Here is a 17847-nt window from a genome sequence, read left to right on the forward strand (position 1 = left end):
GCTAGTTATTTTTATCTCACTGTGGTAATTCACCCTGCCATAAAATGTTTTTTTTTGCGGTAATAATTTCAAGGAACACAAAACTCTAAATATTCAGAAAGTGAGGCGAGTCTGCTCACGTCATCTGACCTCCTGAACACACGATGGCGCAGTGGTGATTGGAACGTTACTTTTGCACCTGATAGTTGGAGGAGGCAGCAGCAGCAGCAGCGCTCAGTCAACAGAGAGCAGCTGAGCACGTTGGAGCTCCGGACTCTTCTTGAGCAGCAACAATTTAAAGTACCTGGCTACAAGAATGAACTCTGACTCCGTTGTCATCGTGTCCGCTGCTCGGACTCCCATCGGTGAGTGACAAAAATCGGGTAAAAGATGTAACAGAGATTTGATTGTATTGTCTGAAAAATCATTCGTTCAAGTCGCTGTATCTTAACACTATAACGTTTAAAAACATTTTTACATGTTTTTTTTTTAGTAAATTTAATTTGGGAAAGTAGTTCGTGACGTTTGGTGCGACTGCTGCCTCCTGACCGTCTCTGATTGGTTTTCTCCTGCGTCAATGTATTTCCAGTGTTCTGATTGGCTAGAAGGTCATAGTTCCACGGAACAGGAGACGTGTTTTATTGGTTGTTCCGCTGGCTGATGGGCGTGGTGAAATCTGCCGCGTCACTCATTCATTTATTTGACAGGAAGACGATGCAGCAAAAGTGTCATTACTTACACGTTATTTCTTCTGTAAGGATCGAGTCATGTCATGAGAAGGCGATTCGCCAAAAACCGATTAACCTCGCTAACCATAAACGAGGTTGTTTTTATATGAAGAAAGAGTGAAAGTTTTGAAGTGACTGAAAATGACGAGATTTAAAACGCCCTGGTGGAGAGTGGCAAAAAATAAAGACATTTATGTGATGGTACTTTTCTCAGGCTGCCTGAATGGTGCTCTGTCCACGGTGCCGCTGCAGGACTTGGCTTCAGCTGTAATAAAAGAGGTGCTGCAGCGAGCTGCGGTGAAGCCGGATGAGGTCTCGGAGGTCATCATGGGTCACGTGCTGACCGCAGGTACCTGCCACCCAAGTCCGCAAACCTTTCATCTCACACTCACTTACTTGCCTGACCTCAAGGTCAAGGGCAGAACCCGGCCCGCCAGGCCAGCGTCAGGGCTGGGATCCCCTACCGGGTGCCCGCCTGGAGCTGCCAGATGGTGTGTGGGTCGGGACTGAAGGCCGTGTGCCTGGGCGCTCAGTCCATCCAGATGGGAGAGGCGAGTGTCGTGGTGGCTGGTGGTATGGAGAGCATGAGCAGGGTGAGTGGTCTCCCTTCCGTTTACTCCATTTAACATCAGTTCAAACCAGCTTCACCGGTTCAAATACTTCACATTGTTCGTAATTAACTGTTGGGGTTTATGAGGTCGTGATACACGCCCTGTTATTGGAGATCATGAGTGATGTTACTGTTTATAGATTTCACATCAACAATCATCTTTTCAAAGAAAGATATTTCACACTAATATGTAAACAAAGTCAAGTGGTGAACTGGCTTGTGTTCTCAGGCTCCTCACACCGTCCACATGAGGTCGGGGGTGAGGATGGGTGACGCCCCCCTTCAGGACTCCATGGTGGCTGACGGTCTGACGGACGCCTTCCACGGCTACCACATGGGCATCACAGGTGCAGTGTCCCTTCAAGTCCAGTTTCTTTCCTCCGACCTCACCCGGTGACGTTTGTAAACTCTCCAGCTGAGAACGTGGCAAAGCAGTGGGGCATCGGCCGAGAGGAGCAGGACTCGTTCGCGGTCCGGTCTCAGAACAAGGCAGAGGCGGCTCAGAAAGCCGGCCACTTCGACCCAGAGATTGTTCCGGTGATGGTTCAGTCGAGAAAAGGTAACCGAACCGCCGTTTTTGAAGCGCGATCTCTCACCCTGCTAGTCCTGTGCTTCAGGTGCGGTGGAGGTGAAGGTGGATGAGTTTCCTCGTCACGGCAGCACAGTGGATGCCATGTCTAAACTCCGACCCTGCTTCATCAAGGACAGCAGCGGCACCGTCACCCCCGGCAACGCCTCAGGTCTGACACGGATATTTAGATATTTAGCTGCCGAGCGCAGCGCTCAGTAACGTTTCTCCTGGGCAGGAGTGAACGATGGCGCGGCCGCGACCGTCCTCATGAGTCTGGCCGAGGCAGAGAGGAGAGGAGTGAAACCCATGGCCCGCATCGTGTGCTGGGCACAGGCTGGTCTGGACCCCTCCATCATGGGCACCGGACCAATACCTGCTATCAGGAAAGCGGTGAGAAGACAACTTTTATAATCGAGCGTGGCGGCCAAATGAGACGCCCATGTCATTATGACCACTCTGGCAGGTTGAGAAAGCCGGGTGGACCTTGGACCAGGTGGATTTGTTCGAGATCAACGAAGCTTTTGCCGTGCAGTCCATCGCTGTGGTCAGAGAACTTGGTTTAAAAGAAGAAAAGGTCGGTTTTACTCGTCTAACTCAAGAGTTCTTGAATGTTGAAATTTAAAATCTCCTCAGGTGAACGTGAACGGCGGCGCCATCTCTCTGGGGCATCCCATCGGCATGTCCGGCTGCAGAATACTTGTCACACTGCTGCACTCGCTGCAGAGAAGCGGCGGCAGGAAGGGCGTGGCGTCGCTGTGCATCGGTGGAGGGATGGGCATCGCCATGTGTGTGGAGACCATTTAGAACCAGAAAAACGACTTCATGCTTTGTCCTGAAGAAGGGAAACTGGGTGTGGGGGAACGGAGCCAGCACTGTGAACTTCATCAGCTGCTCTCAGGGTTTGCACTTCTCGAGACTTCAGTGGGGATCTTGGCTGCCATTTTGGATCATCCTAGTGCATTTGACTACATTCCACTGCCCTGGACTTCATGTGAGCTCCTTCTGCATCAGCTGTGTGCCATGAACACTCAGCCTTATATGCTACTGTAGAGCTTCCTGTACTGGTGTGAGGACTAACATGCGAATTAAAAGATGTCAAGCCTAGTCATTGACCACAGGAGGTTTATTGTCATCAAGTGTCCAAAATCAGTTACAGCCCCTCAGACGAAGGGGTGGGGGGGGAGTAAACAAGCAACAGCTGGTTCTAGTGCTACAGCCACAAGAGCTCCACGTGTATAAATACAAAGAAGGCGAGGGTTAACCCTGCAGAGAGCCCGACTCCACGGCGTCCTTGTACGACTGGCCGCCCTCTTTTGGCTCCGGGAACAGTTTGATCAGGTCGTCGATACGCAGGATGGTGATGGCTGCCTCGGTGGCGAACTTCAGGCTCTTTGTTTTGACCATGGTGGGCTCGTAGACGCCGGCCTGGCGGTTGTCTCTGGGTTTGCCATTGATCAGGTCCAGACCGATCCTGTTCAAGCAGGAGACGATGAAACATACCGCCGACTGAAGTGCGCCGCTTCCCTCTCCAGGGTCACTCACCACTTGAGGTTCTTGCGTTCAGGGTTGACCTGAGCTTCGTTGTGGAAGGCTCGCAGCTTGGCCACCAGGTCGGTCGAGTCCTGCGCTGCGTTCACTGCCAGAGTTTTGGGGATGATGAGGAGGGAGCGGGCAAACTCTGCGATGGCCAGCTGCTCTCTGGAGCCCTGAGGAGGTCACGACACTGCGTCACTCCTGGTTCCACTCACCAACGTGGAGCTTCTATAGTTACCATGCTGGTGGCGTAGTTCTCCAGGTAAATAGACAGGGCCGCCTCCACTGCGCCACCTCCTGGCACCACCGACTTTGACTCCAGCACCCTCTTCACCACACACAGTGCGTCATGCAAGGAGCGTTCCATTTCGTCACACATGAAGTCGTTGGCGCCTCGCAGGATGATGGAGGCAGACGTGCGTGCTTTGGTGCTGGGGAGAGAGAGGGACCCGTCAGTCACTTGAACCCATCGGCTAAAACCACCCAAAGAGTCTCGTTCTTACTTCTTAACCAGGATGAGTTCGTCGTCACAGATACGCTCCTGCACCACCTCCTCGGCCTGGCCCAGCATGGTGGCCTCAAACGTCTCCTCTCCCTCCAAGTTGGTGAGAGACGGACACATGGTGGCTGCGGACGAGCCTCAGTTAAACCAGCCCCAAAATAAAAAGCAGTCGCCATTTTTGCTCCTCACCTCCTGTTGCTTTAGCGATGCGCTTCAGGTCCCTCTTCAGGACCCTCCTCACGGCCATGGCTCCGACATCCACAAAATACTTCAGACACATGTCATCGATACCACCGGTCGTCAAAACGACATTGGCGCCCGACGCCAAAATCTTCTGGATCCTCTCCTTGGTGATATCCGACTCCCTGGGAAAGGGATTCAGCTATTAAATTGTTGCAGATTTGCCAAAGCTGCAGCATCTTTAGGAACGTGGAGCCACTTGGACATCCATTAAGTTCTAAGCAAACAAAAGACAGAAGTAAAAACGAACTAATCTCATCAGCCTCCAACCTTAAAAACACAATGGAGATGTCCAGCCCAGCACAGTCAACAGCAGCTCATTGACCTGCTGTCTTGACCGAGGGCCGACTTGTTTTCTCCCACGCGTATCACTGTGATACTACAGGTCCAGCATCACAGTAAATTAAATGGGATGATTCCTAATGGACAAAACCAGCTGGGGCTTTACCTCTGTCTGATCAGGTCAAGCTTCTCCGGATCGTTGATGACCACCTGGACTCCCATCTTCATCTTGGTCTTCTGCAGGTTGAAGTCCAGACAGGCGATCTTGGCGTTGACCACGCGCTTCACCATACCTGACCGAGCAGAACACAGGGTTAACACAACAGCGCCGCCTGGCTTTCATATGTCTGGTTTCGAAAGAGACTCCACAGGAAGTCAGCTGTGACTCTTCTTCCAAAAGCAGCATAATTTCCCCCACTTTTTCACTGCGTGTGCCATTGAGAGGACACAGCAGCAAACTTTCATGGGAACACCTTCAAACACGCTGCAGTGGGCGAGGAGAACAAACCTTGCGAGCCCACTGTGCAGTTGAGAGCGTATCCGTTCACGATGAAGCTCTCCTTCTGGCTGCGGCCGTGAGCTTTCAGGACGTTGACGGAGTTGATGGGATACTTGGCCACACCTTTGCCGTCGACGAACTTCACAGCCAAGGCAGCGTCCACCACCATGTTGGCGAAGAAGTCGGCATCGCTGAAGGGGGAGGTCAAGGACCACACCTCACACTCCCAATGATAAAGTTGACCAGTGACCACGAGGTAAAACTCCAACAACAATCCTCCTCTGGGCTAGTAACAACAACAACAAGTGTCCAGCCCATAATAGTCAAACAGCTCAGATGAAGCCACTGGGAAACTCTGGGCTGGTCTTACTGTCTCCCACGCGTATCACTGCAGACACTATTGTCGTTGGCGTTGCAGTAAATGAAATGGGAGAAACGATCACGTTGCTTCACCGGAAATGAAAGCATCTCCAGCTCAACACACAAGGATACACTCCGATGATTTTGGACGACATGGACGTCTTGGCTGCGTTGAGTAAGCATTCTCTTCCCAGCTCGTCTGCGCCGATGGTGAGATTCTCGTTGATGTAACGAACCGCCTCTCTGAGCAACAAAAACAGCAGCGTCACCGGTGGAATCCACGCGTGTTACACGTCTCCAACACTCACTTGCAGGCCAGACGGTATCCGCTGATGACAGACGTGGGGTGAATCTTCTGCTTCACCAGCTCATCCGCGCTCTTCAGCAGCTCCGCAGCCAGGATGACCTGAAAAATGAATCATCAAGTGAGAACTGGAAGAGCGGCGGCGTCAGCTAGTCACCACTAGTCGTCCGGTTGTACCGTCGTTTCATTAGAGGCAGCAGACTGAAGGCTGCTAGACCCCTTCAGACTTAGACGGAACCTTTCTCTCTCCTGTTAGCATAGCCACACACCTGGATGGAGGCAGATGGGCGGTACTAAAAACAGGATGAGCAAACTGAAACTTGCTTAAAAGGCTGCTGAGACAAGTTAAAGGGAAGCTTAACTGTTGCTTCCAGAGTAGTTGGGGGTTTATTTAAGTTTTACTAAAGGTTGCTGACCCTAGACTGCAGTGGAGCAGCTGCTGACTTCACTCACCACAGACGTGGTCCCGTCTCCGACCTCCTTATCCTGCAGGTCAGCCAGTTCACACAGGACCTTGGCGGCGGGGTGCTCCACGTCCAACATCTTCAGGATGGTCGCCCCGTCGTTTGTGATGGTCACCTCCTACCAAATCAAGGCAAAAAAAGATTGAAGATCCAGTTTGTGTCCTCCTTATTGGGAATTACATGAGCGCATTGCAATTTTGGGGATAAATGTGCATCAGAGTTTAGGGCAGAGTCCTCTTGACTGCAAGCTGGACAAAAACTGGCAGGAACAATCTCAGCACAGGGGAAAGGCCCGTTAAAGTATCCACTCTTTAGATAAATTCAGCATAAATCATAGAAATCTCTCCATGACTGCCTTAAAGAACAGTTAAAAGAAAAACTACTAAAGTAGGGAATAACTAAGTCAGACGCCCACCACCTGTCGGAGAAAACTCATTTCAGCCGCCTGTAAAAATACTGGAAAACAGAAGAAAAACGAATGAAACAGGTGGCGCTGGTTGATTAACTAAAAGAGCCACTGATAAGATTTGCGTGGGTTTATATCTGTACTGTCGGAAACAGACCTTTCAGTACCGTATTTACATGAACAAGACATCACACTGAGTGTACCGTCGTTTCATTAGAGGCAGCAGACTGGAGACTGCTCGGCCCCTTCAGACTCTGACAGTCAGTTACTCTCTCCTGTTAGCATAGCCACACACCCGAATAATGGCAGATGAGTGGTACTAATACAGGATGACAATAGTGGACGGCGTTTTCCAACAGAGAAGGTCAGACAATCGTTTCCAATACTGCTTGGTTAAAATAGATCAAAGAAAAAACTGAACTGAAGACTTGTATTTTTGATTGTCATTAACGTCTGTTTCAGAAAAAACAGAACGTATTCTTCTACAGTCAACGTCTATGACCAAGAGACGGACGACAAAAATGGCAAAACAAGTGAGACAAAAATCGGAGCAGCATCATTTGAGCAGCACACATGTCTAGCTCAAAGTTACTAAAACATACAAGTCTACTGTTTTCACTTGTTGATATCCAGACACTCAGAAATGTCCCTGTTAAAAAATGACTAACAGACAAAGTATCATAAGTCTCATGAACAAGAGAAAGGCGTCTGGGTGCAGCAGCGGGATGCTCACCCCGATGTCGTCCACCAACATCTTGTCCAGTCCGGCGGGTCCAAGTGAGCTCTTGACGATGTTAGCGATGGATGCTGCGGCCATGACTAGAAAGGCAGTTATTAAGCAGTGAATACACGAGCCAACGCTTTAAACACTAGCTAAACAACAATAGGTAAACCAGAAAAATGATAAATTAGAAACCTATTACAGAATTAAATTGGGGTTTTTTTCCACAGCACTTTGAGCCACACCTTCAGATCATGACAGCGCTTTATATGTACCGTTAGCATAGCCGCTCATTCATAGGTGCCCGACGATGCACCGTTCAAGTGAGACTGCAATAGTAAAGCTTTCAACAGCACACGTGTTACATGTAGACACGCATATGCAACTATTCCACGCAGTTAAAACGTGTTACAGTTGTTATTAAACTGAGCCGGCGTTAGCATTAGCCGCACGTGTGCTACACTCATCTTAGCAATCTTAAGCATTGAGAAGAGGTACACGGACGCTCAAAACCAAGGGCTATTTGTTTTGCTGTGGGGTAACAATGCGTCACACACTCACCATTTTGAGTGCGGACAGATTCGCCAGACGTCCTCTGGCCGAGCACATTTAACGGACCTTCTAAAAGCGACATTTTTGGAGCACCACACCGCCGAGAAGAAAGGAAGGAGCGGCGCTAGGCATGATGGGTAAAATGGAGTTCAGCAGAACGTTCGAGAAATACATGAATGTATTGTTAACGTTTAAAAACGGCGATTTGTAAAGTACATAGAAACAATTTTATAAAAATGATATATGACCGGCTGGATCTGCTGCTACAATTTGACGTTTGATTACGAGCAGAAAGTAATACACACTACATTTCCCACAATCCTCTGTAACAGTAGTATCACTTCCGCCGGCTCACTATTAGGCTAGCAAATGTAGTTTTTGGGATAAATTTGCTGCGTCATCTGAAACTTTTTTTTTTACCGCAAGAAATTACAAGAAATCGCTTTTTGGTGTCGTAAAATCTAAAATTGTGTGACAAAAAGTGTTGCGTAAGGTGAGAATTTCTTTGTTGGCGTATCAAACATTAACTTTTTCATTTAATTCGTTATGAAATTCACGTTTTTTTAAAAAAAAAACCATTTCCTTTCTGCACATTGTTGTTATTATAAATGTTGTCTGTTTTCTTCCTGGCAGGTTTCTGTGTTCAATCGACACGATCACATGGAGCTTCTGACAGAAAAGTCAATGTCAGAAATGCAAATGCCGCATTTACATAATCTCCTTTGTCCATGGAGCCCTGGTTCTACTTCGAGTCTCTTGTGGACGTCGGAACTTGTGACCACAGGTGAGAGTCCAAATCAAATTGGACTCAATTTTTTTTGTTGTCTGTACATTTCTGTACAGTCTAAAACTGGTGGTTCACTTCTTTTTGCATACAGAATATAGAAATGAACATGTACACTACCGTTCAAAAGTTTGGGGTCACTTAAAAATGTCCTTATTTTTGAAAGAAAAACACTTTTTTTTCAATGAAGATAACTTTAAACTAATCAGAAATACACTTTATACATTGCTAATGTGGTAAATGACTGTTGTATGTAGATGCAAATGTCTGTTTTTTGGTGCAATACATTGGTGTATAGAGGCCCATTTCCAGCAACTATCACTCCAGTGTTCTAATGGTACAATGTGTTTGCTCATTGCATGAGAAGGCTAATGGATGGTTAGAAAACCCTTGTGCAATCATGTTAGCACAGCTGAAAACAGTTTAGCTGGTGAGTGAAACTATAAAACTGACCTTCCTTTGAGCAGGTTGAGTATCTGGAGCATCACATTTGTGGGGCTGATTAAATGCTCAAAATGGCCAGAGAAAGAGAACTTTCATGTGACTCTCGACAGTCCTTTCTTGTTCTTAGAAATGAAGGCTATTCCATGGGAGAAATTGCAAAAAAAGTGAAGTTCTTAAAACGGTGTGTACTACTCCCTTCAGAGAACAGCACAAACAGGCTCTAACCAGAGTAGAAAGAGAAGTGGGAGGCCCCGCAGCACAACTGAGCAAAAAGATAAGTACATTAGAGTCTCTAGTTTGAGAAATAGACGCCTCACAGGTCCTCAACTGGCCGCTTCATTAAACAGTACCCGCAAAACGCCAGTGTCAACATCCACAGTGAAGAGGCGACTCCGGGATGCTGGCCTTCAGGCCAGAGTGGCAAAGAAAAAGCCGTATGTGAGACTGGCCAATAAAAGAAAAAGATGAATATGGGCAAAAGAACACAGACATTGGACAGAGGAAGAATGAAAAAAAGTGTTATGGAGGGATGAATCAAAGTTTGCGGTGTTTGGATCACACAGAAGAACATTTGTGAGACGCAGAACAACAGAAAAGACGCTGGAAGAGTGCCTGACGCCATCAGTCAAGCAAGGTAATGTGATGGTCTGGGGTTGCTTTGGTGCTGGTAAGGTGGGAGATTTGTTCAGGGTAAAAGGGATTTTGAATAAGGAAGGCTATCACTCCATTTTGCAATGCCATGCCATACCCTGTGGACAGCACTTTCATCCTACAACAGGACAATGACCCTAAGCACACTTCCAAATTGTGCAAGAACTGTTTAGAGAAGAAGCAGGCAACTGCTATTCTATCTGTTATGGAGTGGCCAGCGCAGTCACCAGATCTAAACCCCATTGAGCTGTTGTGGGAGCAGCTTGACCGTATGGTGCTCAAGAAGTGTCCATCCAGCCAATCCAACTTGTGGGAGGGGCTTCTAGAAGCGTGGGGTGAAATTTCTCCAGATGACCTCAACAAATTTACAGCTTGAAGGCCGAAGGTCTGCAACTCTGTAATTGCTGCATATGGAGGATTCTTTAACGAAAGCAAGCTTGAAGGAAACAATTATTTCATATACAAATAATTATTTCTAACCTTGTCAATGTCTTTACTATATTTTCTATTCATTTTACAACTGATGGTGGTAAATAAAAGTGTGACTTTTCATGGAAAACACAAAATTGTCTGGGTGACCCCAAACTTTTGAACGGTAGTGTATGTGTATATGTGTATACTATGGATTTGATAACTTTAGCATTTAGTAAAGGTGTATTATATTCTCTTACCGATATATTTCAGTTGCATGAAATATATGGCCATTATATGGCTATTGCCCAGCTAGCACACTCAAGAGCAGCAGATTTAAGATTTTTTTGTAGTTCATTCTTATTCATTGAAAAAGAACAAAAACACTGCAATGATATTTAGTTTAAATTTATTATCTCCAATACATTGTTTTATTGAAACAATGACCACTAGGCTGTTAAAAACATAGTAGACTTAACTTAAACATAAAGCATTATAAAGCATACCTATGGCATACAAGAATAATTTTCCTAAAATGTACACCTTTACAAAGAGTTTACAACTTAAAAAAAAAATAACAAAAGTGCAATAGAAGAGTCAATGAAGACTTATCTGTAAAATAGAGGACAGACATTGACAATGAAAAGAACTTCATTAACTTGTTGTGGCGTTCCTGAACAGTAGGTGGTGATATTGTGCTTCCTTGTGTTTCTGTGACTTGCATCAAGCAGTGCAGGAATTTTTTTTAATCAGAACACACATTCACAGTATATGATGGAAAAGTTGACGTGAAAATATGACCATAATTTAATAAATATTTGTATCTTTTGTTTACAACTTGTTATGGACCCAGCCCAACGTGAGATAATGGGGCGACATCAAAGGGACGCCTGAGAAAAATAAATAAAATACGCCCCTTGATCGTGTTCCTTTGTGATACAGATACCAACCGCGCTCTGATGTGGCTTTTATTGTGTGACAAAATCAGTAGTGTGACAGTTGACAATAGACAATACAGTACTGCAGTTGTGATTGTAACTTCCCTTCTCCTATGCGGGCCCTTTAAGAAATCCAAAATATGAAGATGCCCTTGATACAGATAGAAATCTGAATTGCTTTTAGAGGCGAAAATAAAACCTTATATTTCCTAAAATTGTTGACTCAGTTCATGACCTAACCAGCTCTATTTAAATGTTCTATCCACTTTTTACAGCTGCTTTGTTTCGTGATATAATGCGTTTAGTACTGAACCTAGCCTGTCATTCCTAAAGCTGCTTGATTGACATGTTCAAAATAAGTTTATTCGGCTACTTAAGCAAACAAAAGACTTCAACCCAACTCCGGTAACAGAAATTAAACCTGAAAAAGAAACACGTGAAATATATAAGATGTGACTCTGAGCAATGCTTGCTGAGGTTTAGATTGTTCCATACTCACATGAAATAAACTACAAGTGCTAAGTTTAGTAGATTTTAAGACCAAAAATAGAATACATAAAGTCTGAAAGTAGGATTTGTGAGTATGACGGGTTTTCGGAACAGTATCTGTTCGCATCAATATTTGAAGCAATTGGTCTCAACATTATGGCCACCTGTTTATACCAAATGTCGGTTTTGCAGTTCAGGGGTACCAACTACAGGGTCAATACAAACATTTGGTGTGTAGTGAGCTGTGGAAGAGCTGGAATTTTTGCTTGTTATGAAGGTTAGAGGTGGTCATTATGTAATGCCTGGTCCAGTTATCTTCTGAATCAAAACAATTCATCTCTAACGTCAGCGACACCTAGCACTAGTTTCTTCAACATTTTGCAAGGTAAGAAAGGTTTTGTTTCAACATCTCTGGATGTCTCAGGCAAAACTACTGGAGCTCAGACATTGGAACTTCTCCCTCAGTGACTGGACGATGTTGGGCTGGTTCTGCTGCGGCTCACTCCACAGATATTTCTCCAGTTCCTCCTGATCCATGGAGCGCAGTGGGTCACATTTACGCACGGGAGTGCAAGGCAAACTCTGGGATTGAAGGTGACCCCAGCTCTGATGTGAGCTGCCGCTGATTTTGTCGTGGTCTTGCTCGCTTTCATCCTCAGAGCGGATCTCCACATAGTCGTCGTCATCTTCTCCATTGTCTTTAAAGTTGGCCAAGTAGTTCTGCGTGGCGCTGAGGATGCTGAGTGCGGACGCTCGGTTCAGAACCACCACTTGTTGGCCGTCCTGTAAAGTGAGATCTGACTGTCCCTGAGTGGACCGTTCTGGGAGGCTGCTCTGTCGGCCGGTTTTGCCCAGAATGGGACTGTGAAGTCTTTGTGTAGGTGGTTGAGTATTTTTTATTCCAGAGCTGAGCGAGCGAGTAGAAGAGGATTCATTGAAAGATGGATGTCTCTTAATAGTACTATACACATGTTCCTCCTTCTCGCTGGGTGCAGGCATGCAGGAACTCCACCTCTGAGTAGGAGGGCTCGAGGGAGAGAGAGGGGTTGCCTGAAAGGAAGGGATAGATGAGGCGGAGGTCAGCTTGCGCTGGGGGGTGGAGGCTGGGGTTGCCATGTCGTGGGTGGATGACAGGAAACTGGACAGCTCCCCATTGCTATAGGTGGAGTGGAGCCAGTCGTCTTCCAGCGAGGTCTCAGGCAGGGACGGAGAAGATGGAAGACCCGGATGAGTGTGATGTGGCGCTGGAGAAGATGTTCCTGGAGGATCCTTGAATATCACCTGGTCATACAGCTGAGAGTACTCCGCTATCCTTGCGCCTGCAGAAGAAACACAATGCAATTACAGGATGTAGGAACCTGCTACAGTAATACAGGAGCATTGCTTTAACTATAATAATCTACGCCATGGAACAACATCGCTGAGTCCACATCTGCATCTGATACTGTAAAATGAGTCTGCTGTTACCTATAGCAGCACCTCCTTGTTTCTTCTCTTCCAAGATGGCAGCCAGGTCTTTGCGCCTTTTCTCCATTCTTGGTCGACTGCATGAGTCTCCTGGGTCCATGCTCCTCATGCGCAGCAGCTGGTTGGCCTTCTTTATCTTCTGGCTGTATTGACGTGCCATTAGGAACACACGACTCTTTGTTTTGTCCATAAACTCCAGTGGGAAGTCCACCGACTCCCCCAGCAGCAAGCTGGATGACGCCAGCGGGGAGTCCAGACCTGCGAGCTCTCCTGGAAACAAGCTGTGCATGTCCTTATTGGAGTGGTCTTTAGTAGGGACGTGTCTTTGAGGAAGCTCGACCAAGTCGTCATCCTCTAGGCGAAAGCTGCCGCTGCTGAGGCGAGCTAGTCTGTTGCGAATGCTCTTGACTGTGCCTGGAGGGGGCTCTGCTTGAACAGGAGTGTGCGGACCACCATCAGGACTGTAACGGTCTTCTGTTGGCTCTTCATTGTGAAGCTCGGGCACATTGATGACTGGGATGGTGAACGATGAAGAGGACCTCACTGGTGTGTCGTAAAGTGCTGTGGGACTCTTCAATGGAGCGTTTGCCAGTTGAAAACTCACTTCTGGGAGACTCTTTGTGCGCATGTTTTTGACCGAGGGCGTCCTCTTGGGAGACTCGCTGCTGCTCACAGGGAAGGCTGCTGGCAGTCGATCTGCTTTCTTCTCATTGACCTTGATGTAGTTTTCCAAGTCATTCCAGATCTCGTCTACTTCTTCCGACATCTGATCCCCCCTCTGCGAGTGCTTAGAGAATACCTCCGAGGCAGACGAGGAGGAGTAGTCTGGCTCAGGAGAGCATGTGACCGGATGTGACAAGACATCATCGTCTCCAAACTGGAGACTCTCCTCAGACACAAACTGCCTGAGGCTTCCTGTTAGATCTTGGTCAGAGGCCAGCAGACTGTGTCCCTCCTGTTTCGCGGTGTCACTCTGAACTGCTTTATGCTCAGCTGATGGTGGTTGTTGGAAGCAAATGGTGTCGTAGATGTTGTCCTCTACAATCTTTAGCTCACAAGCATCTTCCTTTGTCGACTTGTTGAAGGTGTCCATGTCGTTCTTTAATTCTGGGAGAGAGGGTACTTCTTCAGTGTTCTGCGTTGCCGTGTCCTGGGTTCGTGAGGCCTGCACTTCCGACTCTTTGTGATGATCCTCCACGTCTCTCCTGACCAGACCCATATTCTTCAGGTCTTCGTAGCTAATGTTGTCGTACACATTTTCAATGTCGTCTAACGTCAGCTGCTCAGCAGAAGACGACCCTGATATGTCATTGCTGGACGACTCGGTGTGAATGACTTCCAGAATGTGACCAGGCTCATCAGGACTCTTGAGTGCTTCTGTCACCTTCTCCCCCGCACTGCTTGCCCTACGGAGAACCCTGCCACTGCTGGGCGGTGGGTCGATCTGCACCGTGGGCAGCTGTTCAACGTGCCAGCTGCATGGACGGGCTGTCCTGGGTGACGAGGAGGAGTCCTCCTGCCTGTCTGGGGCCACTTCTGGGTCTGGTCTGCTTTCCTCTGTGGGCACGAACATCTGGTAGATGTCCTCATCGTCGTCCGGTTGCATTGTCCGCTGTCTGGTGGGGAACATGGCCCGACGAGCCCTGTGGTCGGCCCAGATGTTCCTAACTGTAGACTCTCTTTGTGTCCTATTAGCGGAGGGGACTGGTGAGTCTGGCGGTTCCTCTGTCACACGAGGGGTCCTGACCAGAGGTGGATGGTGGCTCCCCTCCCTCATGAGAGATTCTCTGGCTCGCTGTGGAGAACAAATATGGCATTGGCAAACTATTCTGATGCAAAGGTGATCTGGTCCTCTTCCAACTAACCTGTAGGTCCGAAGGACTCATGTTGAAGGACTTCCACTGCTCTATACTATCAACTGAAGCTTGAGGGTTCAGCCTCTTCCGACTGCTCTTGCCGGGGACGCGCAGCTTTTTCCCACCAGCCTGAAAACAGTTTTTATGAACGTTAGCAGATGAAATCAGCAGGAACTGTCAATAAAGATGTGGGATTTAACAGACCAGGCCACCGTCATCTTCATCGTCTGCATCCTGCTGGTGTTGCTCCTCCGCTTCTTCTCTGTCACTGTGATCGAAGTGGTCACCAGGGTCCAGAGACTCCTGCGATTGGTTGATGAGGCTCCGGCTGCGGCCAATGGTGCCCAAAGCCAGCTGGGACACCGGTGAGAGGAGAGAGACGCCCAGACTTGATCGCTGCAGAGAAGTCAAAGTCATGAAAAATCCTTGCTCTTCAACACTTGGAAATTTGGAAAGTCTTCTTCTTCTTGGTCATTATCCCTCTGGGGTCCTCCAACTTATTACTACATCAGTTTTACCCTTGCACTACATCAGGGACGCCACTCACCTTCTCACTCTCACTGTTGGCCACACTCTGTTTTGCATTTTTCAATAATTTGGAAAGTGGTTCTGAAACAGAAAAAGTCATATTTTAGGGTTTGATGTGTTTTAATGAAGCTCAGGTTTTCCTCCTCCTACCTTTCCTGCGCCCTCTTCGTGGGCTTGGACCTTCCTTTGTTTGTGGGGAATCCTTCTTGTCTCCATCCGGACTGTAGTGAAATCCAGGATGATCTGGAAACATCATTCAACTCATTATTGAAAAATAATTTTAGATATATTAATATATATGAAGCAAACCACAATGGACACTTACGCATTGCATCCATTTCGAGAATGGCTTGTTTGGCCTAGAATTCACGTGACAAAAATAAGAAACAGATTAGACAAGTCGCCAGGTGGCGCCAGAGCAGCACAATTAAGTGTACAGTACTCAATGGTTTATCCAGCAAATCGCAGATTTTGGAACATTTTGAAATAATGCAATAAATAAAAAAAAAGATTAGTTCCTCTTTATTTGAAATGCCTACACTGTACAGAATAGTTATTGAATTAGACTTGCTTGAAAGCAAGTAGAGCAAAGAAGAGTCCAATTGCACGAGATGAAGAGATTTGTTTGAATAGAAGCAGCTGTTTTGTAAGGCTCTTTTCAAGAGAAACAAAGTCAGAGCAGCATCCTGACCATGATAGTTCACTTCATTTGTTTTTGTTTTCCTCATTCATATAAAATAATAATGTATATTTCTACTTTTGAATTTGTTTAAAAACAAATACAACCATATTACAAACATTCTATTAGACTGCAAATTTCACACAACTGGGGAAAAATAATGCGTATGGATGGTCGTTTGGTATATTAATATAAATATATTTGAAAATTAACCTAAGGGTGGCAAGTGAAATATTTTTAAAAAAGGGTATGGAGAAATGAATTTCATCAACTAGGACAGCTATTTCTCTCAAAGGGGATTTTGGTGAAGGAAAGGAAAAGCTGGAAGGATACAGATGACTGAAGAGATGAACAAGTAAACGATTGAAGTGAGACGAGGTGCCAGAAAGAAAGTGGACGTGTGGGATTAAGAGGTCCCTCACATCCAACGCAGTCTGTGTTTATGTCATTAGTGATCAGAGGAAAGCGGTGGCCCTTCTCACCTTGGCAGGGATTTTTGCAGGATGGTTTTCAAGTATGAGTCTCTTAAGGTGCAAGATCCACATGCGCTTGTCTTGCTGGGATTTGGCCTGAGGACACAGCGGAGACAATATCAGACATGCACTTCTGAAAAGTTGCAGCTGCAGCATCAAAACCTGAACAATTTTGGACCCATCCTTTCTTACATCACACAGATTATCCCCTGAGCAGGACAATAACTCAACATGTCTCAACAACCGAGAAAGATGTCTGCGAGTAATCACCGCACTTTACAACTGTTCTGCTCAAAGGTCACTGTTTAAACATACGCTCAAATTGTTTTCTGTACCTGGACCGTATGCTGTAATTTGGGATTCTTGTAGTGGAAAACACTGAAGCTGAGTGGCTCTTTTGGAATAACTTCCACAAGCATCAGGTTGCAGCACTGCAAGAGAAGAACTCAGTTAAACAATGGCCCAAAATGACTACTGTTAGTGGACGTTGTCGACTCAGACTGACCAGAATGTGAGCCTTGTACGTGTAGGTTTCTTCCCGTTTTTTTGTGACAAGAAGAAGCTTGTCAAACAAGAAGAGCGTTCTCTCGTTCTTGGCTCGTTGAAGACGGAAGGTTCCTTCCAAAACTAACTCCCCATAGCCAATCAGATCTGGACCTTTCCAGTTTGTCAGCAGGCTCTGGATCTCCTGTGAATAGCAAAACCCAACGAAAACATTGATTTAAATACGACAGTCTTATCCGAACAATCATTTGTCAACATCTGGCTTTCTCCATCTTTTCTTTCTGGCAGTTCACAAATGAAAAATGATTCTCCTCCTCAGATGATCCGGAAAAACACCGTCTCTCTTAAAACCTCATAGGAGGTTGTTCCAATATTAACTTTGGATAAAACTGTTGTATATTTAACTTCAATATTGTGTTTTTGTCAACGCCATAGATGTCCAAGTCAATCAATTCCTCTCCAACTGTTGGTCATGCTACTGTCACTATCTTTTAATTTACTGTCATTCTCCTCCTGTTTATCGGGAGGATACACTTATTATTTAATTATTACTCAAACTAAAACGTGGAAAAAAAAATCATCAAAGAAACATGTATTTCTACAGTTCCACTCGGTTTCTAAAGTAAATAAATGATCCTTTTGTTTTCACTCCGGCAGCATTCCTAAATCCATCTGCCCATTCCGCCTTCCAGCTGATAGAAACAACAAGCTTCTGCTTTCATGTCTCCTCCTTACGCAAGCTTGTCATTTGCGACGGGAAAAAGCATGTGGTGGGACTTGTGTAAGGGGCGGAAGAAGGATCAGCGTTGTTAAAACTTTCCAAATAACTCTTCCGCTCGCCCACTACAGGGTGAGCCAAAAAAGTTTGGTGA

At 46.3% G+C, this 17847-nt stretch overlaps 3 protein-coding genes, 1 long non-coding RNA gene and 1 other non-coding gene across 6 annotated transcripts in view; 2 read left to right on the forward strand and 3 right to left on the reverse strand.

Moving 5' to 3' along the window:
* Positions 1–190: 190 nt before the first annotated feature.
* acat2 (acetyl-CoA acetyltransferase 2) lies at positions 191–3108 on the forward strand. Its single transcript, XM_053880786.1, has 9 exons — positions 191–344; positions 922–1056; positions 1119–1300; positions 1547–1664; positions 1733–1876; positions 1935–2057; positions 2124–2278; positions 2352–2462; positions 2522–3108. Exons 1-9 carry the CDS (start codon positions 296–298, stop codon positions 2690–2692), a joined length of 1188 nt encoding a protein of 395 aa, XP_053736761.1. The 5' UTR covers positions 191–295; the 3' UTR covers positions 2693–3108.
* Positions 2994–7888, reverse strand: tcp1 (t-complex 1). Its single transcript, XM_053880785.1, has 12 exons — positions 7761–7888; positions 7212–7297; positions 6062–6190; positions 5613–5710; positions 5437–5547; positions 4954–5135; positions 4612–4738; positions 4113–4288; positions 3925–4048; positions 3660–3852; positions 3431–3594; positions 2994–3359 (listed from the first exon to the last, which is right to left on the reverse strand). The coding sequence occupies exons 1-12, from the start codon at positions 7831–7833 to the stop codon at positions 3146–3148; spliced, it is 1677 nt and encodes a 558-aa protein (XP_053736760.1). The 5' UTR covers positions 7834–7888; the 3' UTR covers positions 2994–3145.
* Positions 6670–6810, reverse strand: LOC128768933 (small nucleolar RNA SNORA29). The gene has a single exon (XR_008416323.1). It is a non-coding gene; the product is annotated as a small nucleolar RNA SNORA29 (small nucleolar RNA).
* Positions 7889–8160: 272 nt separating the features above from the next.
* LOC128768085 (uncharacterized) overlaps positions 8161–17847 on the forward strand; it is a 57003-nt gene continuing 47316 nt past the window's right edge. The window contains exons 1-2 of the long non-coding RNA XR_008416224.1: positions 8161–8244; positions 8385–8535. This is a non-coding gene — a long non-coding RNA (uncharacterized LOC128768085). The remainder of the gene's footprint in view (positions 8245–8384; positions 8536–17847) is intronic.
* Positions 10434–17847, reverse strand: part of LOC128768084 (pleckstrin homology domain-containing family G member 1) — a 39187-nt gene continuing 31773 nt past the window's right edge. For both annotated transcript variants that reach the window (XM_053880673.1, XM_053880672.1), the window contains exons 8-17: positions 16977–17159; positions 16807–16902; positions 16481–16567; positions 15645–15678; positions 15470–15562; positions 15339–15400; positions 14996–15187; positions 14801–14920; positions 12936–14730; positions 10434–12787 (exon numbers count right to left, since the gene is read on the reverse strand). In XM_053880673.1, coding sequence (XP_053736648.1) covers positions 11889–12787; positions 12936–14730; positions 14801–14920; positions 14996–15187; positions 15339–15400; positions 15470–15562; positions 15645–15678; positions 16481–16567; positions 16807–16902; positions 16977–17159 — 3561 coding nt within the window. In that variant the 3' untranslated portion in view covers positions 10434–11888. The remainder of the gene's footprint in view (positions 12788–12935; positions 14731–14800; positions 14921–14995; positions 15188–15338; positions 15401–15469; positions 15563–15644; positions 15679–16480; positions 16568–16806; positions 16903–16976; positions 17160–17847) is intronic.

This window comes from Synchiropus splendidus, chromosome 12 (assembly GCF_027744825.2).
Source record: "Synchiropus splendidus isolate RoL2022-P1 chromosome 12, RoL_Sspl_1.0, whole genome shotgun sequence".
Classification (NCBI taxonomy): Eukaryota; Metazoa; Chordata; class Actinopteri; order Syngnathiformes; family Callionymidae; genus Synchiropus; species Synchiropus splendidus.

Bases quoted from the DNA above. Each gene is read 5' to 3' on its own strand.
- tcp1 (XM_053880785.1), bottom strand. From the start codon at position 7,833: ATGTCGCTTTTAGAAGGTCCGTTAAATGTGCTCGGCCAGAGGACGTCT. The intron at 5,136-5,436 runs GTATCCTTGTGT...CTCCCCCTTCAG, and splicing joins TCGTCCAAAATCATCGGAGT to CGATGCCGACTTCTTCGCCA. The intron at 3,360-3,430 runs GTGAGTGACCCT...CTGCTTGAACAG, and splicing joins GAACGCAAGAACCTCAAGTG to GATCGGTCTGGACCTGATCA.
- acat2 (XM_053880786.1), top strand. From the start codon at position 296: ATGAACTCTGACTCCGTTGTCATCGTGTCCGCTGCTCGGACTCCCATC. The intron at 345-921 runs GTGAGTGACAAA...TACTTTTCTCAG, and splicing joins CGCTGCTCGGACTCCCATCG to GCTGCCTGAATGGTGCTCTG. The intron at 2,463-2,521 runs GTCGGTTTTACT...AAATCTCCTCAG, and splicing joins TTGGTTTAAAAGAAGAAAAG to GTGAACGTGAACGGCGGCGC.